Here is a 27,914-nt window from a genome sequence, read left to right on the forward strand (position 1 = left end):
AAATGTTTCTCAGATCCAGGCACCTGTGGCTTACGCCTGTCATCTTAGCAACTCAGGAGGCTGAGATCTGAGGATCGTGGTTTGAGGCCAGCCCAGGCAGGAAAGTGTGTGAGACTTCTTATTTCCAATTAAGTAGCCCCCAAAAGCTAGAAGTGGCACTGAGGCTCAGGTGGTAGAGTGCCAGGCTTGAACTGAAGAGCTGAGGGACAGCGCCCAGGCCCAGAGTTCAAGCCCCACGGTTGACAAATAAAGAAGGGGTGAGGGTCTGTTTGCCCTGCGATTTCAGAACATGGAAGTGTGTGGAGGCGTGCATCAGCTAACAGGTAGCAGTTGCGTAAAGTTGGGGAGAGCAAACTCTGGACTTCTCTGTTTGCTTAAGGAACTGCTGGTTGTTTTTCTGTTATTTATTGCCAGATGAGCTCCCTAGCTGGGTCAGGGATGGGAAACATATTCTGTGACCCCAGACACACGGTGGCGAAATAATATGAGGTCGTTTCATAATCTCCAGTGAAAGACTAGGGAAGAGTTGTTTGATCAGAACTGAAGGCCAAAGCAGGGATGCATTGGAGCCTCGTGCACCCTAAGAAAGAAATGAGATCTTTGTTTTGTGGTGCTGGTACTAGGACTTGAACTCAGGGCCTGGGGGTCATCTTTGAGCTTTTTTTTTCTACTCAAGGCTGGCGCTCTACCACTTGAGCCACACACACAGCTCCACTTCTGGCTTTTTAAATTTTTTTTTTTTGTTTTTTGGGTCCAGTCGTGGGGCCTGAACTCTGGGCCTGGGCGCTGTCCCTCAGCTCTTCAGCTCAAGGCTGGCGCTCTACCACTTGAGCCACAGCGCCACTTCCGGCTTTTTTGTTTTTGCTTATGTGGTGCTGAGGAATCAAACCCAGGGCCTCAGGCATGCAAGGCAAGCGCTCTACCACTGAGCCACCTTCCCAGTCTCTCTCTCTCTCTCCTTCCTTCCTTCCTTCCTTCCTTCCTTCCTTCCTTCCTTCCTTCCTTCCTTCCTTCCTTCCCTTCTCTTCCTTCCTTCCTTCCTTCCTTCCTTCCTTCCTTCCTTCCTTCCTTCCTTCCTTCCTTCCTTCCTTCTTGCATGTCAGCTGCCTGTCTTGATTTTACAGAGGGTTTTGCAGAGCAGCTCTTGTTTTGACCGGGTTTAGGGACTTGCCTGGTGATTCTTCTCTGCAGGGTGCAGGAGGGTTAGGCCAGCGTCTGAGTGGCTTCTGGAGCTTCATCCGTGCTGGCAGCGTCTGTGTCCATGGCCTTCACAGTTGTGAAACCAGCGCAGTTGCCACACATGGCGTGGGTCAGGCTTGGCGTGCACAGAGAGGTGACTCGAGTGTGAGTTGTCTTTCAATTGATTTCTTCTTCTTTTTCTCTCTCATGAGGGTCCTGGGGCTTGAACTCAGGGCCTGGGCGCTGTCCCTGAGCTCTTCCACTCAAGGCTGGCGCTCTACCACTTGAGCCACAGCGCCACTTCCAGTTTTCTGGTGGTTCATGGGAGATCAGAGTCTCACGGACTTTCCTGCCCGGGCTGGCCTCCAACTTCGATCCTCTGATCTCAGCCTCCTGAGTACCTAGGATTATAGTCGTGAGTCACCAGCGCCCAGCTTTAGACCTTTCTCTGTAGGTTAAATCTACCCAGATTCAGGATGAATTTTGAGAAACAGATCTTAACTGCTGCTCTATCTATCATTTATCTCTCTATCTCTCTAGATATCTAGGTATCTATCTAGATATCTAGTTTCCAGTCCTGGGGCTTGAACTCTGGGCCTGGGCGCTGTCTCTGAGCTTCTTTCACTCAAGACGGGCGCTCTACTACTTGAGCCACAGCGCCACTTCCGGTTTTCTGGTGGTTCATTGGAGATCAGCGTCTCATGACTTTCCTGCCCGAGTTGGCCTTGAACTGTGATCCTCAGATCTCAGCCTCCTGAGTAGCTGGGATGGCAGATGTGAGCACCAGTGTCTGGCTTCACTGCTGTACCTTGAACCCACATATTTTCTAGTCCCCGTCCCTCTCCCAGCTCCAGTGAAATTCAGTTTCTTTTCAAGTCTATTTTGCACCGTGTTTGCTTCAGGTGTTTCCTCTGCAGAAATATCTATTATTACATCTAATAATGCTTGAATGGAGGTGTAATGGGAAATGAACACATGGGCAAGTGTAGATCAGAGACAGAGACAGACAGACAGAGAGACAGAGATAGAGAGAGACAGAAACAGAGACACAGAGAGACGCAGGGACAGACAGACAGACAGTGGGAGACAAAGAGAGGGAGAAACAGACAGAGAGAGGGAGACAGAGACAAAGACAGAGATACAGAGAGTCAGACAGACAGAGGGACAGAGACACAGGGAAATAGAGAGACAGAGACAGACAGACGAGACAAACAGAGATAAGGTCAGAGATAGAGATACAGAGACACAGACAGGGTGTGTGTGTGTGTGTGTGTGTGTGTGTGTGTGTGTGTGTGTGTTAGGAATCCCTCATTGTTGGTTAAGTGTGTGAGGGAGACGGAGGGAGACAGGCGAGTCAGTTGGCCAGTGTCGTCTTTCTGTGACCCCCTTGGTCCTGGGAGGCTCAGGGAGGCTGTGGAGGAGTGGACGGTGGGCAGGAGTGACGGGGCTGGGACTCGCTCTGTCCAGGCTGCCTCGCTGGCCCCCCGCATCGCCACTACTGTCTGGAAGCAACGGGAAGGCAGCCCCGTGGCAGTGGGGACCCTGGAGGAGCCAGGCACGCAGGGAGGGCGCGCGTGACGCGGCCTGGTGGTGAATACGGCAGCCCAGCCACGTTCTCGCAGGGGGGCAGTAGTAGGAAAGCCAGGAAATCCATGGGTGAGAGTTTTAGGGTTTTTTTTTTTGAGGGTACACGGAATCAGCCAGAAGCCGGGCGCTGGTGGCTCCCGCCTGTCATCCCAGCGACTCAGGAGGCTGAGATCTGAGGATCACGGTTCAAAGCCAGCCCAGGCAGGAAAGTCCGGGAGACTCTGATCTCCAATGAACCACCAAAAAACCGGAAGTGGTGCTGTGGCTCAAGTGGTAGAGCGCCAGCCTGGAGCTGAAGAGCTGAGGGACAGTGCCCAGAAACCACCTTTCCTACATGGAGATCAAAAGGCCTTCCACCTCTCCAGAGAGGAACTGTGGAGAGATGGGAAATGAATCCTTTTTTTGGTCAGTTGTAGGGCTTGAACTCAGGGCCTGGGCGCTGTCCCTCAGCTCTTCAGCTCAAGGCTAGCGCTCTACCACTTGAGCCACAGCACCACTTCCGGTTTTCTAGTGGTTTATTGGAGATCAGAGTATTACAGACTTTCCTGCCCTGGCTGGCTTTGAACCATAATCCTCAGATCTCAGCCTCCTGAGTAGCTGGGACAACGGGCGTGAGCCACCAGCACCGGGCTAAAGTAAGTGTTTTTAAGAACAAAAATGTTTCAGGGAGGAAGGAAAATGTTCATAAACAAAGCCAGGTGCTGGTGGCTCGCACCTGTAATCCCAGCTACTCAGGAGGCTGAGATCTGAGGATCTTGGTTCAAATCCAGCCCAGGCAGGAAAGTCTGGGAGACTCTTATCTCCAATGAATCACCAGAAAATCAGAAAACCACTTTGAGGAGCACTAGCCTTAAGCAGAAAATCTCTGAGCTAGCACCTGGCCCTGAGTTCAAGTCCCATCACTGACCAAAACCAAAACCAAAACACAAAAAACAGAAAGACAGAAACAAAAAGGTTGTAAATAGCACACATCTATTCAACATACAAATCTCAAGTGTCTCCGACCCTTCCCTTCTACCTCTCACTCTCCTCCTTCCTAGTAAGTCTTTGTTCTTCATGGGTGGAGAAGCTCATTGGATGAAATCCAGAGGTTTCCATGTTCAAGCATTTCTTTGTTCAGGTTCTAAACAACAGAAGAACAGATACAAATATTAAGGAAATCCTGTGACCTATTAGAAGGGTAACGTTTCACATTCCAATATGGTCAACGTTCAGAACTTTCTTGTGTATGGGCCCTGGGACTTGAACTCAGGGCCTGAGCATTGTCTCTGAGCTCTTTGTGCTCAAGGCTGGCGCTCTACCCCTTTGAGCCACAACCCCACTTCTGGCTTTTTGCTGCTTCATTGGAGATCAGAGTCTCATGGACTTTCCTGCCTGGGCTGGCTTTGAACCATGATCCTCAGATCTCAGCCTCCTGAGTAGCTGGGATGGCAGGCGTGAGCAACAGCACCTGGCATTTATAAATATTCTTTTGATGCGCATTTCAGTAACTACTCTACCTTACCGGGGAAAAGACAATGACTTGGTCTACTCAAAGACATCTGAATTTGGTGGAGACTGAGTGACCGTTGGGCTTGGGCTGGAACTAAGTGCAGTCTATACAGTGGTGTGCCTGGCGCTGTGCTGGTCTCCCTGGGAGATTTTTCACTGGAGTTGTGCTTTCTTTGCTGGACCTTCTTTAATCTAAAAACATGCCTGTGTGTGTGCACCATACTGGGGCTTGAACTCAGGGCCTGGGCGCTGTTAGCTTTTTTGCTCAAGGCTGGTGCTCTACCACTTGAATCACATCGCCACGTCTGGCTTTTTTGGTAGTTAATTGGAGATAAAAGAGTCTCACAGACTTTCTTGCCCAGGCTGACTTGGAAATGTGATCATTCCATCTAATCCTCCTGAGTAGCTGGGATTACAGGCGTGCGCACTAGTACTTGGCCAGACTGTTAAGTCTTATGTCACATGCCAGTACTGACATAGTGGTCTCTCGGTTCTTGCTAGTCTTGTCTTTCTAGACTAATTCAGCCCAGAGCAAACAACATTTTTTTTTTGGTCCGGTTGTGGGGCCTGAACTCTGGGCCTGAGCACTGTCCCTCAGCTCTTCAGCTCAAGACTAGTGCCCTACCACTTGAGCCACAGCGCCACTTCCGGCTTTTTTCTTTTTGCTTATGTGGTGCTGAGGAATCGAACCCAGGACCTCAGGCATGCAAGACAAGTGCTCTACCACTGAGCCAACTTCCCAGCCCCGCAAACAACATTTTTATTGAGAAATAGGATAGAACTAATCACCAATTGCTTTGTGATTGATTGATTGAGTGCGGTCAGTCATGGGGCCTGAACTCAGGGCCTGGGCGCTGTCCCTCAGCTCTCTTTGCTCAAGACTGGTGCTCTATCACTTTGAGCCACAGCGCCACTTCTGGTTTTCTGGTGGTTCATGGGAGATCAGAGTCTCATGGTCTTTCCTGCCCGGGCTGGCTTTGAACCGTGATCCTCAGATCTCAGCCTCCTGAGTAGCTGGGATGACGGGCGTGAGCCACGGGCTCGATCAATCAGTGTTTTCTATCCAAGCTCAGCACATCTGAGTCCCACTCACCGGTCTCGTAGTAATCATAAGCCTTTACTGTGGCTGGCTATAAGTTCTTCACTTCGACATCTTGTTCTACCGAAAAGGAGAAACTCACGACTTCCCTGGTTAGCTGGGGAGACAGGAGAACTTAGTCAGAATGATGGCTGATCCTAACAGTGAAGGTCTCCTCTTCCTAAAATGCTTTAAAGTTATCCATTTACACCAAACTAAGAAGAGGCCAGGTGCCATCGACTCCCGCCTGTCATCCCAGCTGCTCAGGAGGCTGAGAACTGAGGATCGTAGTTAGAGGCCAGACCAGGCAGACAAATCTGCGAGACTCTTACTTCCAGTGAACCATCAAAATGTTGTAAGGAGAAGTGTGTCTCAAGTGGTAGAGCACCATCTTTGAGTGAACCCCAGGCCCGGAGTTCAAGCCCCGGTACTGATGCCAAATCAAACAATGACAAAAATAAACACAACACAAAACAAAAAACTAAAACCACCAAACACCTTCCCCCTCCCCTAAACCACAACAAAAATCCCATGGAGACACTGGGGCACATTTTGACTTAAAATACCCAGTGATAGGGGCTGGGAAGGTGGCTCAGTGGTAGAGGGCTTGCCTTGCATGCATGAGGCCCTGGGTTCGAATCCTCAGCACCACATAAGCAGAAAAAACCGGAAGCTGAAGAGCTGAGGGACAGTGCCCAGGCCCAGAGTTCAAGCCCCACGACCGACAAAAGAACCAAACCAAAACAAAAAACAGCGATAAATAAAGGAAGGAGGGAAAAAAAAGAACTCTTATGGACAGGCACTGGTAGCTCATGCCTGTAATCCTAGCTACTTGGGAGGCTGAGATCCTCAGGATCGCAGTTCAAAGCCAGCCCAGGCAGGAAAGTCCGTGAGACTCTTATCTCCAAGGAACCACCAAAAGGCTGGAAAGGGCGCTGTGGCTCAAGTGGTAGAGCACCAGCCTTGAGCAGAAAAATCAGGGACAGTGCCCAGGCCCTGAGTTCAAGTCCTAGGACTGACATTTAAAAAAAGAAAAAGAAAAGAGGTTGTGGATAATCCCAGTGGTAGCTTAGGTGTTATCCACCAGTGTAGACCGCCCCTCTTCCCGTGTGTCTGCAGCCAGCACGGATTGGCTGTCACACAGCGTCTTACCTTCTCCAGGTAAATCAGAGCGTGATTGGTGCTCACTTCTGTTCGCTGAATGTCAGCTTGGTTTTGGAGCTGTTAAGAAAGAGGACACAAGCCAGAAGCAGGGATGGAAGACATTTCTACCCGTGGCTGAATTTTATACCAACTACTGCTGTTTCTTTCTTTGGATAAAGTTAGGAATAATAAGCCAGGCACCGGTGGCTCACATCTGCCATCCCAGCTACTCAGGAGGCTGAGACCTGAGGATTGAGGTTCAAAGCCAGCCTGGGCAGGAAAGTCCGTGAGATGCTCATTTCCAATGGACCACCCAAAAGCCGGACGTGGAGCCGTGGCTCAGGTGGTAAAGCGCCTGTCTTGAGTAAAAAGAGCTCAGGGATGGTGCCCAAGCTCTGAGTTCAAGTCCCAGGACCTGAACAAGACAGACAGACAGACAGAAAGACAGACAGACAGACAGACAGACACACACACACACACACACAGTAGTAATGATGAGAATGCTATTTGTTGAACGCCTTCTCTTCCTCTTCCTCCCTCCTTTCTCATACCTACATGTTACAAATATGTATTGGTGCATATGTGTGTGCATTTGATTTTATTATATGCACATGTCCACCCTTTGATTTTCTTCCTTTTTTCTTTTTTGTCCATCATGAGGCTTGAACTCAGGGCCTGGGCACTGTCCCTCAGCTCTTCAGCTCAAGGCTGGTGCTCTACCACTTGAGCCACAGCAACACTTCAGGTTTTCTGGTGGTTCACTGGAGATTAAGCGTTTCTGGATTGGCTTTGAACTATGATCCTCAGATCTCAGCCTCCTGAGTAACTAGGATGACAGGTGTGAACTAAGCGCTCAGCTTAATTTTCTTTTCATGTGTGTGATTTCTTTCTCTATTTGGCAATGTATCTTCAACATATCTACTGTTAAATATCTACTACAGCCAGGTGCTTTCAGTGGAGCTGTGGTTCGAGGAGTAGAGCAACAGCCTTGAGCAAAACAAAAACAAAAACAAAAAACAAAACAAGGCTCAGGGACAGTGCCCAGGCCCTGAGTTCAAGTCCCAGGACCCTGATAACAAACAAACAAACAAATGCTACAAGACTTTGAAATTCATGACCATAGAGCTCCCCACCCCACTAAAGAAAATTTAAAAAAGAATTTCCCACCTTTTGCATGAGAGATGGCGTGGGGATTTGGGGTTTACCTAATGTTGATGCGAAGCTGGAAGTTCTTTGGGGCATCTCCTACTCCATGGCAGTTTTGGGGTAGCGTTTCCACCCCCAAGCTGAGGGGGGGCTTTTCCTTCTTTCTTGGGGAAAATGTTGTATCTTAGGGTTGCCTAAATTTTAAAAACACAGGATGAGAAAGAAAAAAAGAGAAAAGAGCTTTTAGAAATTATATATTTATTACCGTTTAAGCCACGGTACCGAAGGTTATTCCAGAAGCAGGTTTGTTTTGTTTTGTTTCTGTCTGGGCCTGGGCGCTGTCCCTGAGCTGCTTCTGCTTACAGCTGGTGCTCTACCACTTGAGCCACAGCTCCACTTCCGGCTTTTGCTGTTAATTGGAGGTAACAGTCTCATAAACTTTCCTGCCCGGGCTGGCTTTGAACTGTGATCCTCCGATCTCAGCCTCCTGAGTAGCTGGGATGACAGGCGGGAGCCACCGGGGCCTGGCTTCAACAAATCAGTCTGTTAGGACAATGCATCTTTTCTTTTTTGACGGTTGTGGGGCTTGAACTCAGGGCCTGGGTGCTGTCCCTGAGCTACTTTTGCTCAAGGCTAGCACTCTACCACCTGAGCCACAGCACCACTTCTGGCTTTTCCTGTGTATGGGGTACTGGGGAATCGAACCCGGGGCTTCATGCATGCGAGGTGAGCACTCTACCACTGAGCCACCTCCCCTGGCACGTCTGGCAATCTGACCTCCTGCAGGAGCAATCGGTTGCTGTCATCCACCTGGAAGTCTTGAGAGAAGGTTCTGGAAGATCTGATGGTGACCAAAGTGGCTTTTGCATTCTTGGTGAACGTTGCAGCTCCGTATTTCGACAGCGCTTGGAGAGCGATCACCGTATCCTGGAGATCAACAAACAGAAGAAGCGTTTTGGAAAACCATACTGACTAGAACGATCTTTCAGAATCATCTAGTTATAATGGACAATACGTGTGTGTGTGTGTGTGTGTGTGTGTGTGCATGTGCATGTGCGTGCGTGCGTGTGTGTGTGTGTGCATGTGCATGTGCGTGCGTGTGTGTGTGTGTGTGTGTGTGTGTGTTAATCCCAGGGCACTATTCCTGAGCTTTTTTTTTTTGCTCAAAGATAGCATTCTACCTCTTGAGCCACAGAGCCACTTCCGGCTTTTTGGTGGTTCACTGGAGAGAAAAGTTCTCCAGAACTTTCCTGCCTGGGCTGGCCTTGAATGGCGATTCTCAGATCTCATCCTCCTGAGTAACTGGAATGGTAACTGTGAGGTACCAGTGTCCCACAAACAGTACATTATTTGGATTTCAATTCCGCTTTATTAAGGATGAGTCATTCTAGGTGCTTAAAGTAGATTCTAATATACTTATGGAAAGAAGATTCCAATACATTATACACACATGGATGAACTAGCAGTATCTGTTGATAGAACATAGCAGTATCTGTTGTAAAAATAATAGAAAATATGAACTGAGCCCTGGTAGCTCCTGCCTGTAATCCCAGCTACTCAGGAGGCTGAGATCTGAGGATCGCAGGTCAAAGCCAGCCCAGGCAGGAAAGTCTGTGAGACTCTGATCTCCCATGAACCACCAGAAAATTGGAAGTGGCGCTGTGGCTCAAGAGGTACAGTGCTCACCTTGAGTTGAAGAGCTCAGGGACAGTGCCAAGGCCCAGAGTTCAAGCCCCACGACTGACCAAAAAAAGAGAAATAATAGGAAATGTGGCCAGGGCTGGTGGCTTACATCTGATATCCTAGCTACTCAGGAAGCTGAGATCTAAGGATTGTGGTTCAAAGCCAGCCTGGGCAGGAAAGCCCTATAAGACTTATCTCCCATGAACCACCAAAAAGCTAAACGTAGAGCTCTAGATCAGGTGGTAGAGCACCAGCCTGGAGTGAAAAATCCATGCCAAAGCACAAGATCGTGAGTTCAAAGCCCCAGTCCTACCAGCGCAAAAGCAAAGACCAATCAATAAAAATGAACAAAGAATCCCCTATACTTGCTCATCAAGCTAGAATTTGTGTGGTGGTAGAGGAGGAAATCGCACTGGATGAATAGTAACCATTCAGCTGTTCATTTTGTGGAATCTTTTCGTCGGTTGTGGGACTTGAACTCAAGGCCTGGGCGCTGTCCCTCAGCTCTTCATCTCAAGGCTGGTGCTCTACCACTTGAGCCACAGCTCCACTTCTGGTTTTCTGGTGGTTTATTGGAGCTCAGAGTCTCCTGGACTTTCCTGCCTGCGCTGGCCTTGAACTGAGATCCTCAGATCTCAGCCTCCTGAGTAGCTAAGATGACAGGAATTGTGGAATCTTATTGTGTTTATGTATGGGGTGTGCGGTTTTTCCTCCAGTCTGGCCACAGACCTGAGTGGAGGAGAATCCTCCATGGGGGTTTTTGTTGCTTGATGACCCATTTCACGATGCGTGACGCCATGGAGAGGTCCCTGGGAGATGCCCCCGTCAGGTAGGTCAGGAGTACATAGCAAATCATCTCCACCTCAGCCGAGGGTGCTCGGGCATGGTAGCCAAGTGTTCCAGCTTCTGGAACCTTCTCAGGACGTTCCCAGTGGATGGAGTCCTCTTTGAAAAGGAGAAAACCTTTTTAGCTTAGAGAAACAGTTGCACACGTCGGACCCATCCCTGATGATGTCAAGTCCAGCTCAGCCAATGAGATGACAGAAATGAAACAGAAGGTAAACACAACTTCCGGCCAATCCGAGTCTGACTATCAGGTGCTGCGGATCACGTGTGTAATCCCGGCTGAGATCTGGGGATCATGGTTCAAAGCCAGTCATAATTTAGTTAATGAAAGGATTGACTAAATGATGAACAATAAGTAAACTAAATAATGAAGTAAATGATAATAATCTTTATCAGAAAATCATTGTTCTGGGATTAGTAAATAAATTACATGACTGCAGAAATGGAGAACAATAAAGGAGCAATTAAGTAAATGATACTCAGTAAATATTTTCCTCAGAGAATCATCATTCCGGGATTAATAATTGAATTAATTAAATAATGATGCCTAACAAATTAAATAATTAAACAAATGATAAGGATCTGCAATTAAATGGTGACTAATACATGATTTAATTAAATAAATGAATACTAATTACATAGATGATTAAATACATGATAGTTAATTAGTAAGTTGGTTCTGAGAGCCACTGCTCCAGGTTGTGGGGGGTCTGGGGCCAGGGCTGGCAGGTATGAACCGAACCGTGCTGGGCAGCCCCATCTCCAGCAGCGCGATGCTGACATAGGCAGAGAGCGAGACTTCATCACCCCGTGCAGGGATGAGGGGTGGGGTCTCACACACCTGACCACAGGACATTTGCTCTCCTTCCCATGTCAGCTTTGTGAGTTTCTTCTGTGTGTGCCTTTGTGTTGATTTTCCTAAAATCGTAGTCTTCCCAAGTCATGCTTCTCTTGTTACTGTTGTTCATTTCTAACAACCTACAAGTTTTGTTTTTGTTCATTTTTTTTTTTTGGTCAGTTCTGGGGCTTGAACTCAGGGCCTGGGCACTGTTCCTGAGCTCTTTCACTCAAGGCTAGCGCGCTACCACAGCTCCACTTCTGGTTTTTTGGTGGTTCCTTGGAGATGAGAGTCTCACAGACTTTCCTGCCTGGGCTGGCCTCGAACTGTGATCCTCAGATCTCAGCCTCCTGCGTAGCTGGGATGACAGGCGTGAGCGCCAGCGCCTGGCTGCCAGGTTTAGTACTATTTTGCATTGTTAATGTGTTTCTACATTGGTGGGGAGGGGGGTAGTCAGAAGGGCCCAGAACTGTGTGAGAGCTAGGTCTGGAGGGGGATCAGTGGAGGCCGGGACTGAGAACAGAGTAGCGAAGGTCACCTTGATGGCGTTGTTAAACAAAGACCTCGAGGCCTGGAAGCATCCGTTTTGCTTCTGTTTCTGCAGGAGCCAGTGGAGAGTACCCGTGATGGGCCTGCTGTCCATGAAGATGTACAGCTGCGCGTGCACTAGGGACTTGAGCACGGACGCCTTGAGCCTGGCCGGCCAAGAAAGCAAAGGAAACACTGAGGTGGAGACCTGCGGGGAGAGGCCCTCAGGGAGAGGCCCAGGGGAGAGGCCCTCAGGGAGAGGCCCAGGGGAGAGGCCCTCAGGGAGAGGCCCAGGGGAGAGGCCCTCAGGGAGAGGCCCAGGGGAGAGGCCCTCGGGGAGAGGCTGCAGGTGAGGAGGCCTCGGGTATGGGTGGGTCTGCCACAGCAATGGGCCCGAGGGGAAGGGAAGGGCGGGGAAATGGGGCGGGAATCCTCCCAGCTAGCAAACACCCGAGCTTTGCACTTCTAATCTCCCAACTTTATTGTTTGCCCACCCTCGAGGGGTTCTCTCTTCCCTTTCTTTCCTTTTCCCTTCCGTTCCCATTTCTTGCTTCCTTCCCTCCCTCCCTCCCCTCCCACTCTCTCCCTCCTTTCCTTCTTTTCCCTCCCTTTCTTCTCTCCCTCCCTTCTTTCCTTCCTTCCCTCTCCCTCCCCCTTCATTCCTTCCCTCCCTCTCTTCCTTCTTTCCTTCCTTCCTCCCCCCTCCTTACCTTCCTCCTTTCTTTCCTTCCTCTCTTCCTTTCCTTCCCTTCCTTCTTCCCTTTCTCTCTGTCCTCTGTCTCTTTCTCCCTCTCCCTCCATCCCTCTCTTATTTTCTTCTTTTGTCTTCCTTTCTGCTTGCCTTCCTTTCTTCCTTCCCTTCCCTTCCTTTCTCTCTGTGCTAGCTCTTGGACTTAAACTAAAACTCTCATACTCTCACACTCAGCTTTTTTAAAAACCATGGTGGGCACTTTACCACTTGATCCATGCCTCCAGTCTGGCATTTTGTAGGTTACCTGGAGATAAAGTCTCCTGGGCTTTTTGGTCTAGGCTAACTTAGAACTATGTCAGATCTCTGCCTCCTGAGTAGCTGGGATTACAGGTATGAGCCATTGATGCTTGACTCAATCTTCCTTTTCTTCCTCCTTCTCTTCCTCCTCTTCTTCTCCTCCCTCCCCTCCTCCTCTTCCTCCCCCTCCTCTTCCTCTTTCATCACTTGTTGGTGCCTCTAAAGCTCTCCACGATCCAGACTGCATTTTCTGAATGGCTTCTGATTTTCCCGCCTCCCCCAGTCTCTGTCCCCCTGTGTGTCCCCCTCCTCGTCACGCAGTGCACTTCCTGCCTGGTGTGTCTATCAGAGGCTTTGCTCACGGGACCACTGACTGCTGTGTTATCAGAGGAGATGAAGTTTTAAAGATTTCCCCAGGGAATGTGACATCTATATAGGTTCTTTTGGATGCCACTACTGGAATTTGAACTCAGGGCCTGGGGTGCTGTCCCTGAGCTCTTCAGCTCAAGGCTGGCGTTCTACCACTTTGAGCCACAGCGCCATGTCCGGTTTTCTGGTGATTTATGGGAGATCAGTGTCTCATGGCCTTTCCTGCCCTGGCTGGCTTTGAACCACGATCCTCAGAGCTCAGCCTCCTGAGTAGCTGGGCCGACAGGCGGGAGCCACAAACTTCCATGAAAGGATTTCAGGGGTTAGAGAAAAGCTGTTTCTAGGACCCTGAAAGAATCCTGGATGAGCCGGGTATGTATAGCAACCTGGAATCTCACCATGTGTTCCCGGGAGTCCTGCCATCCTGGTCTCCAAACGTGCTGTCCGAGCTGTCTCTGTGCTTATAATTCAACTGTGTTTGATACCCTGGAGCAGAAAGGTTCAGGGATTTATGAAATAACACAGACATTGGAAAACGATGATGCTTTTCCCTTAATATCACCAAGCAACAAGGTAACTATCATTTACCAAGTTGTCTTCAAGCACTGATGATATCACCTAAATCTCTTATTAGTGTATTGTGTGTGTGCACGCGTGTGCATGCACATGCATGCACATGTCAGTACTGGGGCTTGAACTCAGGACCTGGTGCTTGCTTAGCTTTTTTTTTTTGCTCAAGGTGAATGTTTTACCACTTGAACCACCCCTCCTCTTCTGGATTTTTGGCTGGTTCACTAGAGATGAGAGTCTCACAGACTTTTCTCCCCGGGCTGGCTTAGAACGGTGATCCCAAGATCTCAGCCTCCTGAGTAGCTAGGATTACAGGCGTGTCCATCAGCACCTATTTTCTCTGATTGTGTCGTGGGATACTTTTGTTAGATATTATAGCAGCAATGAATATCAAATGTTAACACAAGAGAAGCTGATCCGAGTTCACCAAAAGATATCTAGGGATTCAACTACAATTTTTCTTTTCTCCCTCCCTCCCTCCCTCCTCACTCCCTCTCTCCCTCCCTCCCTCCCTCTTCCCTCCCTCCCTTCCCTTTTCCTTTCTTTTTTTGTGCTGGTCCTGGGCCCTGAGCATTGTCCCTGAGTTTTTTGCTCAAGGCTGGCATTCTACCACTTGAGCCATAGCACAACTTCCAGCTTTTGTTTAGTGGTTCCTTGGAGATAAAAAGTCTCATGGACTTTCCTACCCAGGGTTGGCTTCAAATTGCGATCCTCAGATCTCAGCCTCCTGAGTAGCTGGGATTGCAGGCGTGAACACCAGCGTACTGCCAAGCTTTCTTGTTTCGGGGTAGTTCCTCACCACTGACTAGGGAGCTGGTGGCTTTGGATTTGATTTCCTCTGTGAGTTGCTGTGTTACATTCAGATAGTTCAGAACATGGATGTTGGGGATGAAGAGAATCATATTCTGCTCTCCACAGCCATGGGGCAGCTGAAGGTTCTGGAGGTTTTGCATCGCAGAACCTAGTATATCACCTGGAGAATGAAAACGATTTTAAAAAATTGAGAGGAACACAGGTTCTGCTTTATGTTGGGGTAGGAAATACATGATTCCAACCAGTCTGCAATCCCAGAGATTCAGGAGGCTGAGATCTGAGGATGGAGGTTCAAAGCCAGCCTGGGCAGGAAATCTGTGAGATTCTTATCTCCAATGAACCACCAGAAAAGCTGGAAATGGAGCTGTGGCTCAAGTGGTAGAGCGCCAGCCTGGAGCTGAAGAGCTGAGGGACAGCACCCAGGCCCTGAGTTCAAGCCCCATGGCCAAAAAAAAAAAAAAAAAAAAAAAAAAGCAGAAAGTAGAAAGGAAAAGGTAAATAAAATAGAAAAATAGATGGTTTGAGAAAACAGAAAGCAATGGATGCAGATGATAATATTTATATTGCGGACCCTTCTTAGTTTTAGAGTGCATCAAAGTGTGACGTAGAGCACATTAATTAAACCCTCTTTCCAACAAACACACAGTACCATCCTGTGTGTGTGTGTGCACACATGTGTGTGCACATGCTTGTACTAGGGCATGAACTCCATTGCTCAAGGCTGGTGCTCTACCACTTGAGCCACATCCCCATTGCTAGCGTTTTTTGATGGCTGATTGGAGATCAGAGTCTCAGGGACTTTCCTGCCCAGGCTGGCTTCGAACCATGATCCTCAGATCTCAGCCTCCTGAGTGGCTGGGAGGACAGGCGGGAGCCACTGTGCTAGCAGGGCACTATTTCCCTCATCTGATGCTGAATGTTGGGGTCTAATCATCGTGCCTGTGGAGACTCCCTGAATTAGAACTCGGGCGAGGGCAGCTGTGCCCCGTGGCACACGAGACTCACCCAGAACGGAGTTCGTGGCTCTGGCTGACCCGGGCACCACGTTGGAAGGACCTTTCAGCGACAGCTCTTCCGGCGTCCTGCTGGCTGGTGAAGGGACGCACACGCGTGCGTGGAGCAGGGGGACAGAGGAGGCGAACGCTCCATTGGAGCCTGAGTCTCCTTCCTTCCTCTACTCCAGCCTGATCCAGCGTCCTGGTTCTCTTGGACATTTGATTTTTTCCAGTCCTGGGGCTCGACCTCAGGGCCTGGACGCTTCTTTCTGCTCATCTCTTGGATATTTTATAATTGGTTTGCTATAATCCCAGGCCTCCCTACAGCCATAATTCACTTCTCAGCCAGTTCTTCATCTTCATATACACATATATATACTTATATATATATTTATATGTACTTATGTATATGCTTATATATATACTTATATAAACATACATATATTTATGTATACTTATATACACATATATACTTATATGTATATTTATATATGAAAAGTAACATATTCACATATATATGAAGAAAAAATTAACAATACACTTAAAATAACTACATATACAATTACATCTATACAATATATACAATCATATGTTATACATCATTAATATGTTAGTAACATAATATAGAATATGTAACAGTATATAACAAACATATAATACATATGAAATATATAATTACATGGCATATAGTATGTATATGTAATTATACTCTACATATTCATAATATATTGCTACTATATTAATGTGTTAATAATATATATACTATGTAACAGTATATAAGCATACAATATATAACTATGTATAATTATATAGTATACAATAAGTACATATAAAAATTATACTTTGCTGGGTGCTGGTGGTTCATGCCTGTAATCCTAGCTACTCAGGAGACTGAGATCTGAGGATCATGGTTCAAAGCCAGGAAAAGTCTGTGAGACTCATCTCCAATAAACTACCAGAAAACTGGAAGTGGCACTGTGGCTCAAGCGGCAGAGCGCCAGCCTTGAGCGGAAAAGCTGAGGGACAGCGCCCAGGCCCAGAGTTCAAGCCCCACAACTGACCAAAAAAACCCCAAACCACTATATAATCATATTTATAGATGCTATATTAATATAATATATAATCAACATAGTAATATATCATATGTACATATTATAGGATATATATCTGAATAATAGTAGCTGAAAAATAAGTATACGTATATATTTATTTCTTTATAATCAGATACCTTGTAATGTGCCCATTTTCTTTTCTTCATGATTGTATTAATTCCTGCTATCGTTAGTGATTTTACATAATCAGTGTGTTAAGAGTGTGTTCTGGCCAGGCGCCGGTGCTCACGCCTGTAATCCCAGCTGCTCAGCTGACTGTGATCAGGGGATCACAGTTCCAAGCCAACCCTGGCAGGAAAGCTGCTAGACCCTTACCTGCAATTAACCAGCAAAAGGCCAAGGAGGAGGTGTGGCTCAAGTGGTGCAGCACCAGCCTTGAGCAAAAGAGCTCAGGGACAGCACCAGGCCCTGAGTTCAAGTCCTGGGACCATCCCTCCTCCCTAAGCATATTCTGCAGCAAGTTGGGGTTTTTCGTGTGTGTGTGTGTGTGTGTGTGTGTGTGTGTGTGTGTGTGTGTGTCTGTGTGTGTGTGTGTGTGTGTGTGTGTGCGTGTGTGTACTGGGGCTTGTCCTCAGATTCTGGGTGCTGTCCCTTAGCTTTTCTGCTCAAGGCTGGTGGCTCTCCACTTAGGCCACACCTCAGTCTCCTAAGTAGCCAGGATTACAGGTATGAGCCACAGTGCCTGGCATGCAACCGTGTTTTTTGGTAAATGGATTGATCTAAGAATTCGATCAATTATGTTGTACTTACCTGATGCACAGGACAGAGAGTTGAAAGTCTCCTCTCTTTCTGTTCCTTCAGGCTTTGTATGGTGGAAAGAAAAAATAATGTTGACTGTGCAGGGAAATATGGAGAAAAAAGCATGAAAGCAGCGCAGACACTGGTGCGCACGCCTGTAATCCCAGTGACGCAGGAGCCTGAGATCTGAGCATCGCAGTTCAAAGCCAGCCTGGGCAGAAAAATCCATGAGACTCTGATCTCCAAGGAACCAGCAAAAAGCTGGAAATGGAGAGGTGTCTCAATTGTAGAGCACCTGCCTTGAATGAAAAAAAAACTAAGAGCACAGAGCGCTGAATTCAAGGCCCAGGATGGGCATGAAGGAAGAAGAGAAGGAAGGAAGGAAGGAAGGAAGGAAGGAAAAAGGAAGGAAGGAAGGAAAGAAGGAAGGAGAAAAAGGGAAGTAAGGAGGGAAGGAAGAAGTCATGAAGGAAAGGAGAGGAGGGATGGAAGGAAGGAGGCAAAGAAAGAAGGAGGAAGAAAGGAAGGAAGGAGGGAAGGAAGAAAGAGAGAAGGTAGGATAAAGGGAATGGAGTAAGGAAGAAAGGGAAGGAAGGAAGGAAGGAAAGGAAGAAAGGGAAGGGAGGAAGGAAGGATAGAAAGAATGGAAGGTGGGAAGAAAGGAAGAAAGGGAAGGGAGGAAGGAAGAAAAGGAAGAATGAAAGGTGGGAAGGAAGGGAAGGGAGGAAGGAAAGAAGAAAGGAGGAAAGGAAGGAAGGAAAGAAGGAAGAAAGGAAGGAGGGAAGGAAGGAAAAAGAAGTAAAGAGGGAAGGAATGAAGGAAGTTAAGGAAGGAAAGAAGGAAAAAAATGAGTGAATGAAAGGAAATACTGAAAAAGAGAAAAAAACGGTAGCGCAGCTGGGTTTGTGAAGCCTGCAGCCCTGGGAACCGGCATCATCTCACACAGCGCACAAGCCTGTAGGGATGGAACCTAGTCCCGGTGTCTCAGCGCTGACATGGGCGTACCTCAACGAGCAAGGGCCTCATGACATTGTCCTTCAGGTAAAATGCTGGCTTTTCCATCACCTCGTTCCCACACAGCTTCTGGTGCGCAGCACTTGCAGGGTGACGGTGAATTCACCTCTCCTGGGGAGGAGAGTTTTCATGGCCTTAAGCTGCGCTTCTGGCTTGCGGTAGCATTTCTGGGTTCATTTATCCAATATGGCTCAGGGCTTTGTTCTTTCTTTCATCAGTATCGACAGAGACCATGCGATCTGTCACCAGCGTGTCCACTGACCTGTCCCCCACAAAGCCCAAATGTAATTGGTGACAGGACACAGGTAGAGGGGACAGGAAGCCTGAAGAAATGCCCAGAAGAACATTCTGGAAGAGTCTAGAGACTCTGAAATGTGTCCCATCTGGGTATATGCTATCTAATACTTTGCAAGAACCAAAAAGCTGGCAGGGAGCTGGGTGCAGGTGCTCACGCGTGTAATCCCTGCCACTCAGGAGTCTGAGATCTGAGGATCATGGTTCAAAGCCAGCTTGGAAAGGAAAGTCCATAAGCTACTGATCTCCAACTAACCACCAAAAAGCAGGAAGTGGAGCTGTGGCTCAAGTGGTAGAGTGCAAACCTTGAGCAAAAAAAAAACCCCTCAGGGACCTGAGTTTGAACCCCAGTTCCAGCACACAGAGGACAGAAATGGGAATAAATGTTTGGAATGTAGCCTTGTGCAAACACAAGCAACTCAAGCATTTTTTTTAAAAAAGAGGAACTTCAACACATTGAGTGATCCCACTGGGCTTGGTGGTACCTGCCTGTAATCCCAGCTTTTGGGCAGGACAGCTGTGGACTTCGAGATTAGTGAGGCTCTGTCTGAGAAGACCAAAGAGGAATTGGGTGGAAAGGAGTCTGAATTCAGGAATCAACAGCCAGGGAGTCCTGAACTGCACACATGTGGACACATTTGGGTGGCTTTGTGGGGAGGCCCTCTGTGTGTGTGTGTGTGTGTGTGTGTGTAAAACAAGAACACATCAGCTGGGCACCTGTGGCTCACACCTATCACCCCAGCTACTCAGGAGGCTGAGATCTGAGGATCACGGTTCGAGACCAGCCCAGGCAGGAAAGTTGGTGAGATTCTGATCTCCAATGAACCAGCAATAGATTAAAAAAAAAAAAAGCTGAAGTGGTGCTGTGGCTCAAGTGGTAGAGCACTGGCCTTGAGCAAAAGCAGCTCAGGGATAGTGCCCAGGCCCTGAGTTCAAGCCCCAGGACCGACAGAAAGAATAGACAAGGACAGGGAGACCAAGCAAGGGCCCGTGGCTGCTGCATGGTGTCCGCCTGGCTCCCCTCGTCCCCCCCCCTCCCCCGACCCCCTTACCCAGGTGCAGTGGGGCAGGTAGCTGTGGGCCGCGGCCCTGAGCTCGAAGGCCTCCCCGCGCACCACGGCGTAGGGCAGGCTGAGCGCCAGGAAGGCGCAGCAAGGCCTCCCTGGACAGGCCCAGACCCGCGGCCGCCAACAGGCACAGCGCGCCCGCCTTCCACTCTGTGATGGTGTCCAGGGGTCTTCAGGAGCTGCGGGGGCAGGAGAGGGGCTGGCGGCCTCCCCAACCGGCCCAAGCGCAGCCCCGCGGCCCAGACCTGCGGCCCAGATGGGGGGACGCAGACCAGGCCCAGACGGGGGACGCAGACCAGGCCCAAGCCTGCGGCGCAGACCAGGCCCAGACAGGGGACCCAGACCAGGCCCAGACCCACGGCCCAAACGGGGACCCAGACCAGGCCCAGACTCGCGGCCCAGACCCACGGCCCAGACAGGGAACCCAGACCTGGCCCAAGCCCGCGGCCCAGACCCACAGTCCAAACGGGGACCCAGACCTGGCCCAAGCCCGTGGCCCAGACCTGAGGCCCAAACCCAGGGCCCAGGCCAGACGCAGACGCCCAAAGCCAGGGGAAACACACCCCGCTGAGCCCAGGCTTCTGCTCACGGCCAGGACTTAGCAGTCACCTCCTCCTCTTCCTCCTCCTTTTCCCCTTCCTCTCTTCCTCCTCCCCCTTCCTCCTCGTCTACCTCTTCTTTGATCCTCTGTCCCTTTTCTTTATCTCTCTCCTGCCTGCCTTCCTCTCTTCCTTCCCTCTTTCCCTTCCTTCCTCTCTTCCCCTCTCTGTCCCTTCCTTCCTCTCTTCTGTCCTCTCTTCCCCCCTCTTTCCCTTCCTTCCTCTCTTCCCCCTCTTTCCCTTCCTTCCTCTCTTCTGTCCTCTCTTCCCCCCTCTTTCCCTTCCTTCTTCTCTTCCTTCCTCTCTTCCCCCTCTTTTCCTTCCTCTCTTCCTTCCCTCCTCTTTCCCTTCCTTCCTCTCTTCCTTCCCCCTCTTTCCCTTCCTTCCTCTCTTCCTTCCCCCCTCTTTCCCTTCCTTCCTCTCTTCCTTTCCCTCTGTCCTTCTCTCCTCTCTTCCTTCCCCCTCTGTCCTTCCTTCCTCCCCCCTCTGTCCTTCCTTCCTCTCTTCTTTCCCCCCTCTTTCCCTTCCTTCCTCTCTTCCTTCCCCTCTTTCCCTTCCTTCCTCTCTTCCTTCCCCTCTTTCCCTTCCTTCCCCCCTTTCCCTTCCTCTCTTCCTTCCTCTCTTCCTTCCCCTCTTTCCCTTCCTTCCTCACTTCCTTCCTCCCTCTTTCCCTTCCTTCCTCTCTTCCTTCCCCCTTTCCCTTCCTTCCCCCCTCTTTCCCTTCCTCTCTTCCTTCCTCCCTCTTTCCCTTCCTTCCTCTCTTCCTTCCGCCTCTTTCCCTTCCTTCCTTTCTTCCTTCCTCTCTTCCCCCCTCCGTCCTTCCTTCCTCTCTTCCTTCCTCTCTTTCTTCCCCTCTTCCCCCCTCCGTCCTTCCTTCCTCTTTCCTTCCTTTTGTGCTCGTTCCTTAGGAATGTTCTAGTTAACTCAGGACCGCACCAGAAGCCAGCCCGGCCACCCGTCACGATCCCCCGCGCGCCGCCGATGAGCGCGCACAGTCCCGCGCGGGTTCGAGTCCCGCTTCCCGCCTCGCTTCCTTGGGCGCCGCAGGCCCCGGATGGGGCTCCGCGCCTGCGCGGGCCGCGCCTCCTCTCCCGGGACCCCGGCACCGAGCGCCCTGGCGGCTGGAAGGCCTGGAGCCAGCGCGTGCACCCCGCCGGGGAAAGAAAGTGAAGGCGCCATCACCGGGTGTTAAAGAGAAGAGATGGAGAAAGCGCATGCGCCTCTGCTGAGCGAGGACTGCGCGTGCGCCACTGCTGAGCGAGGACTGCGCGTGCGCCACTGCTAGCGAGGACTGCGCGTGCGCCCCTGTGGCCTGGACCGCGTGTGAGCCACCTTTGGTGAGGACTGCGCGTGCGCCATCTCCAGGTGAGGCCTGTGCGTGCGCCGCTGCTGAGCGAGGACCGTGTGAGCCATCTCTCTGGGCAAGCACTGCGCGTGCGCGCAACCCCCTCCATGGCGAGGACTGCGCATGCACTCCCCCCCCCATGGCAAGGACCATGCGTGCGCGCACCTCCTATGGCAAAGACCGCGCATGCGCCGGGCATGCCGCGGGGCCCGGGCGCCCCGGAAGCGGAAGCGCGCAGACCCGCTCCTGAGCCCGGAGGCGCAGACGCGGAGCCGTGCGGGACCCGGACGCCACGGAGCTTCCGTGGGAGCCGTGAAACCAGTCTGCCATCGCGCTGTGTGTGTGGGCTCGGCGTGCACGCGGGGGCCGCGGGGTCCACCTGGGACCCCGGACACAGCAGCGGGGATCCACTCAGGACCCGAACACGGGGAGCCCCCCCCGACCCCCGGACACAGCAGCGGGGAGCCCCCCGACCCCCGGACACAGCAGCGGGGAGCCCCCCCCAGCCCGGACACAGCAGCGGGGAGCCCCCCCCAGCCCGGACACAGCAGCGGGGAGCCCCCCCAGCCCGGACACAGCAGCGGGGATCCACTCAGGACCCGAACACGGGGAGCCCCCCCCCACCCCCGGACACAGCAGCGGGGAGCCCCCCCCCCCCCGCGGGACTCGGGATCTGGACACGGGGAGCCCGCCTGGGCCCCTGGATACGCAGTGGGGATCCCACCCGGGCCCCAGACAGACAGAGAGAGAAATAGAAAGAGGAGAGACAGAGACAATGAGAGGGGGGGGGGAGACAGAAGGAGAATCAGAGAAAAGTAGACAGAGCGAGAGAAACAGAGACACAAACACGAGAGAGAAAGGGGCAGACAGAGAGATAAAGATGAGAGAGCAAAAGGGGGAGAGAGAAGAAGAAAAAGGAGGGAGAAAAAGAGACAAGATAAAAAGACGAAGATGAGGGACAAAGACAAAAGACGGAAATGGGGAGAGAGAGAAAGGGAGAGAGAAATAGACGGGAGAGACAGAGAGAAGTTGTTTACAGGCAGAACATGGCGCTGGTGAGTAACTTTGGATAAATATCACCAGCAGGATGACACGATCTGATGTGCAGTGACGTCATCTTTTGGACCCCACCAGCATTGTTTTCTCTGATGATGGAAGCAGACAAGTCACACACTTACTCCTCTGTGACAAGTGGAGAAACCCTTCCAAACGGGCGTCGACAGAACCGCGGCTTACGGATTTTTGAATTGGTCAGAATATTGAATCCTACCGACTGGAAAGAAGAAAGCCACTTGTTGCAGAAGCATAATTAAAGCCCAGAGGTGCACACCTGCCATCCTCGTGACTCAAGAGCCTGAAGTCTGAGGATCACAGTTCAAAGCCAACCTGGGTGGACAAGTCCAAGAGATGCTTATCTCCAGTGAACCAGCAAAAAGCCAGACTGGAGGCATGGCTCAAGTGGTAGAGCACCAGCGCAGAGTGAAAAGGCCAAGTGAAAGGTCAAGGCTCTGAGTCTAAGTCCTAGTTCTGGTACCAACACACACACACACACACACACACACACACACACACACACACACACACACACACACACAATATCACCTTGATTTTTTAGCATTAGCTCAACAGAGGAATAAAGACAAAGTTGACCCAGGTTGTGAAATTAAACACTATTACTATTTAAAAGGAATTAAAGCCTTTGCTTCACTTAAACTGAAGTTATTGTTAGAGGTCTGCAGATCTCTCTCCCTTCTGGAATACATAAAATTCTAAATTAGATGCCAGCCTTTAAGCTTATTAATTACCCTGTTTCATCAGGGGATTTTACTGTTATTGTTTGTTCTGTGTGTGTGTGTGTGTGTGTGTGTGTGCGTGCGCGCGCGCGCGCGTGTGCGTGCAGTATTGGAACTTGCTTGGCTTTTTTTTTAAGCTGGTGCTCTACCACTTGAGCCACAGCCCTACTTCTGGCTTTTTGGTAGTTAATTGGAGAAAAGGATCCACAGACTTTCCTGCCTGCTGGAGCTGGCTTTGAACTGAGATCCTCAGATCTCAGCCTCCTGAGTAGCTGGGATTATAGGCGTGAGCCATAGTGCCTGGGCAATGACATTTCTTTTGCTCATCTTTTCCATTTTTCTGTAATATTACTGCCCTAAAGCTGACAGCCATCGTTGTACGCTTTTCATATTCAAGCATTCATTCATACGAATACTTACTGCACAAATGACTTTCATATTAATGACTACAAACTTGACTCTTAAGAGTCACCTATAGATAATTCATCTTAGGTGTTGAAGCCTCAAAGTAAACCACTTGGTGTTTAAAATGCCAGAGACAGCTAGGCATCAGTGGCTCCCGCCTGCCATCCCAGCTACTCAGGAGATTGAGATCTGGGGACCACAGTTCAAAGCCAGCCTGGGTAGGAAAGTCTGTGAGACTCTTATCTCCAATGAACCACCAGAAAAGCTAGAAATGGCGCTGTGGCTTAAGTGGTAGAGTGGTAGCCATGAGCACAAAAGCTCAGAAACAGTTCCCAGGCCCTGAGTTCAAGCCCCAGGACCAGCAAAAAACAAAAAACAAAGTCAGCAACAACAGAAACAACCCAGAGTTGTTGGCAAGTATCCACAGTCTTTGGCTCTTGAGATTCTAGTCTAGTTTTCAGTTAATTATGGTTTCCTTAGAAGAAGAGAAGATAGAAGATTCTGGAACTTTCTAGAAGCCCAGTGGATCTCCATCTTAATGAAGACTTGGAAAGGGGTTTTGGCTATGTTTGGGGAGAAGGATGACCTCTAAGAAGCTGTGAATGTCCTGGTCATCAGGGTCCTGCTTTGGAGAGTAGATGAGCCCGTTGTGAATTATGTCCTCCGCATAAATGTAGTCCTTATTAACACCAGCGTCCACGTGACTCTTCACCGGCGTCTTTGTGGGGAGTAAATTATATACCTGTCGCATCGAGAGAACAAATGAAACGTTTCTTGTTGTTGTTTGTTACTGTTGAGGTAGTTTTGTTTTAGCTCGAGGCTGGTGACTCACGCCTGGAATCCCAGCGACTCAGCAGGCTGAGATCTGAGCATTGCTGCCCCAGGAAGACAGCTCCCAGAGACACGTCTCCAATTAACCACCAAAAGAAAAAGCCACAGTGGTGGCTTAAGTGGTAGAGCATCAGCTTTGAGCAGGAAAAGCCAAGCAAGAGTGTTAGGTCACGAGTTCAAGCCCCAGTACTGGCGCAAAAGAAAGCAAAGGACTCACGGCCTGCGCTGAGAGTTCTTTCTCGGGTTTCAACAGCAGCATGCTCTGGTCCACTGCCCGGAGGGCGCAGAGGGACAGCAGGGTGGCCGTGACCTTCACACGGATGTCTGAGGCTGGCAGGCTTTGCGTGGATGAAAAACCCAAATGAACCTGTAATGCCCAAGATAGGATCATCGGGCCGACGTTCATGAATATTATATACAGTCTCAAGTCACTTTCCAACACGAGGCTGAAAGGAGCTTCCTTCCCCGACCCCCAGCTTCGCTTTCCATCTGAGTGCCAAATGAAGAGATTGATTTTTCAGCCAGGCATGGCGGTGCATGCCTGTAATACCAGCTCTTGAGAAGCGGAGGCAGGGAGGATCGTGAGCAAGAGGCCAGCCCAAGCCGCACAATGAGACTGTGTCTTAAAAAACAACAAAACCCCCAAACCCAGCATCAGCGGCCCACACCTGTGAGCTAGCCACTCAGGAGGCAGAGAGCTGAGGAATGTGATTTGAGGCCAGCTCCAGCAGGAAAATCACGAGCCTCTTATTTCTAGAGAACCAGCAAAAAGCCAAGTGTGGGAGTGTGGCTCAAGTGGTGGAGCACCAGGCCTGAGTGAAAAAGCCAAGTAGAAGAGTGAAGCTGTGAGTTGTTTACTACTGTAACAGACACACACACACACAAACATCAGAATACAGATAAAATCCTTCAGGAATTATCAAATGAATGTGTCCAGAATAACAATGTGCTTCCAGATAAATTCAGCTTTTTTACTTCTTGTATAACAAGTAAAATATGACATTTTGTGCCATTGAAATAGATCTCTGAATGGGATGGAAAACAATATTAAGAAAGACACACTCTTTATAAGACAGTGGTGTGTGTGTGTGTGTGTGTATGCTGGTCCTGGGGCTTGAACTTGGGGCCTGGGCGCTGCCCCTGAGCTTCTTTTCTCTCCAGGCAGGCGCTCTACCACTTGAGCCACGCCTCCACTTCTGGTTTTCTGGCAGTTCATTGGAGACCAGAGTCTCATGGCCTTTCCTGCCCAGGCTGGCTTTGAACCACGATCCTCAGATCTCAGCCTCTGGAGTAGCCGGGATTCCAGGCATGCGCTGTGGCGCCCGGCTTGGTGGTGCCTTTGGATGTCTGTGAGGTCCTCAGTTTCCACACTTGGGAAGGGAGAAGGGGACGAAGGCAGGCGTGGCAGGCACGCCCACCTGGTTGGTGAAGCCGTGTTCGATGTGAGCTTTCTGCACGTCGGCGACCACTTCTCCATTCGGCAGGACAGCGTAAAGCAGCAGCTGGGCGGCGGGCGAGAGCGCGGGGTCCCCCTTCCCTGGAGGAAAGAAAGTTCTAGATTACAGATCAGGAAGGGAGGGGGTCATTGTCACTTGGTTCCTTTCCCTTGGCTCACGCCTGCAATCCCAGCTACTCGAGAGGCTGAAATCAGAGGATGGAAGTCCAAAGCCAGCCCGGGCAGGAAAGTCTGTGAGACTCTTATCTTCAGTGAACTAGCAAAAAGCTGAAAGTGGAGGTATGGCTCAAGTGGTAGAGCACCGGCCTTGAGCATAAAAGCTACGGGAGAGTGCCCAGGACCTGAGTTCAAGTCCCAATACCAGCACACACAAAATAGGGCCAAGGGGGAAGGGAGGGGGAGGCCAAAGGGGGGAGGGGAGGCCAAGGGGGGAGGGGAAGGAAGAGACAAGAGGGAGACAATGGCTCAGGGGAGGGGAGAGGTGGGAGGGAGGGGGAGAGGGGACGGGGGACAAGCATCAGCAGGCTTGGCACACACACTGCCAGGTAGAAACTCTTCTGTACAACTACTTAAAGATAATAAAGCAGCGGGGCGTGGGGCGGCCTTGGGGGACAGCACGGGGGTCCCAGACATGGCGCTGACCCTCCGGCCTTGAGCTGCAGGCACAAGAGACTCGAGTGGCGTGGGTTCAGCATGCACCTGTCCATCCACACACCTGCCACGCAGGCGCACACGCCACGCTGCTCCTGCTCCAGTGCTCCTCCTCACGCGCATGTGTCTGTTCACGGTAACTCAGGGACGATCTTGCAGTGGTCGGCTTATATACTGTCTACTGAGCATCCATAATTCAGATCTGCATATTCCCACACACATGCAAAACATCCACAATATGCGATATAATGCATAGCGTAGGCAAAGGTAAAACTCACAGATATTCTTTATGGTTGATCCTTTCTTCTCTCTCTTCTCCTCCTTTTCTCTTCCTCCCTCTCTCTGTCTCAACATAAGATCTCACTGTGTGACCCCCCAGGCTGGCCTGAACCTCATGATTCTCTTTGCCTTATCCTGAGATTACAGTCATGCGCCACCATGCCCAGCCATCGATCCATTGTGGGGCTTGAATTCAGGGCTTGGGCGTTGTCCCTGAGCTCTTCTGCTCAAGGCTAGCACCCTACTACTTGAGCCATACTACCACTTCTGGTTTTCTGAGTGGTTCAGTGGAGATGAGTCTCATGGGGAGTTTTCTGCCTGGGCTGGCTTTGAACCACGATCCTCAAATCTCAGCCTCCTGAGGAGCTGGGATGACAGGCATGAGCCACCAGCCCCCATGAGCCTCTTTTTAAAAGCACAAATGTATAGGGACTGAGAAGGTGGCTCAATGGTAGAGTGCTTGCTTTTCATGCACGAGGCCCTGGGTTCGATTCCTCAGCATCACCTAAGCAGAAAATGCTGGAAGTAGCACTGTGGCAAAAGTGGTAGAGCGCCAGCCTTGAGCTGAAGAGCTGAGGGACAGCGCCCATGCCCAGAGTTCAAGCCCCACGACCGACCAAAAAAAAAAAAAAAGCACGAATGTATCTGTACCAGAGAATATCATTTACATTACTTGATTTGCATAACAATTGTATGAGTTAATATCATCTGCACTATTCAGGTGAGTTGACCTAGGTTGATTATCTAAGATCATGTGAGTAGAAAGAAAACGGAAATTGTCATTCGTTTCAATTTCCTACTCTGTGAGAGAATGAAGGAAATGTGACTTAATATTTAAAGGTGACCAGAACAACAACAAAAAATAACTTTTTTTTTGCTCGTGGGATTTGAACTCAGGGCCTGGGTGCTGTCCCTGAGCCTCTCTGTGCTAAAGGCTAGCGCTCTACCACTTGAGCCACAGCACCACTTCCAGTTTTCTGGTGGTTCATTGGAGATAAGAGTTTCAAGGACTTTCCTGACCTGGTTGGCTTTGATCTTCCATCTTCAGATCTCGGCCTCCTGAGTAGCTGGGATTA

General features: G+C 50.1%; 1 protein-coding gene and 1 long non-coding RNA gene across 2 annotated transcripts in view; both read right to left on the minus strand.

The window, feature by feature from the left end:
- Positions 1 to 3,826: 3,826 nt before the first annotated feature.
- On the minus strand, positions 3,827 to 6,544 carry LOC138835264 (uncharacterized). Its single transcript, XR_011374539.1, has 3 exons — positions 6,488 to 6,544; positions 5,351 to 5,453; positions 3,827 to 3,889 (listed from the first exon to the last, which is right to left on the minus strand). It is a non-coding gene; the product is annotated as an uncharacterized lncRNA (long non-coding RNA).
- Positions 6,545 to 8,359: 1,815 nt separating this feature from the next.
- Positions 8,360 to 27,914, minus strand: part of LOC138835272 (pregnancy zone protein-like) — a 21,463-nt gene continuing 1,908 nt past the window's right edge. Inside the window, exons 3-16 of the mRNA XM_070033841.1 lie at positions 25,871 to 26,006; positions 24,670 to 24,819; positions 24,208 to 24,363; positions 22,602 to 22,696; positions 21,589 to 21,669; positions 19,465 to 19,543; positions 18,110 to 18,187; positions 17,117 to 17,168; positions 15,265 to 15,348; positions 14,246 to 14,419; positions 13,275 to 13,362; positions 11,529 to 11,686; positions 10,896 to 10,963; positions 8,360 to 8,551 (exon numbers count right to left, since the gene is read on the minus strand). Of these exons, the coding sequence (XP_069889942.1) occupies positions 8,360 to 8,551; positions 10,896 to 10,963; positions 11,529 to 11,686; positions 13,275 to 13,362; positions 14,246 to 14,419; positions 15,265 to 15,348; positions 17,117 to 17,168; positions 18,110 to 18,187; positions 19,465 to 19,543; positions 21,589 to 21,669; positions 22,602 to 22,696; positions 24,208 to 24,363; positions 24,670 to 24,819; positions 25,871 to 26,006 (1,591 nt within the window). The remainder of the gene's footprint in view (positions 8,552 to 10,895; positions 10,964 to 11,528; positions 11,687 to 13,274; positions 13,363 to 14,245; positions 14,420 to 15,264; positions 15,349 to 17,116; positions 17,169 to 18,109; positions 18,188 to 19,464; positions 19,544 to 21,588; positions 21,670 to 22,601; positions 22,697 to 24,207; positions 24,364 to 24,669; positions 24,820 to 25,870; positions 26,007 to 27,914) is intronic.

The sequence above is a fragment of the Dipodomys merriami genome, unplaced genomic scaffold, assembly GCF_024711535.1.
Source record: "Dipodomys merriami isolate MVZ:Mamm:240054 unplaced genomic scaffold, mDipMer1.0.p SCAF_233, whole genome shotgun sequence".
NCBI classification, from domain to species: domain Eukaryota; kingdom Metazoa; phylum Chordata; class Mammalia; order Rodentia; family Heteromyidae; genus Dipodomys; species Dipodomys merriami.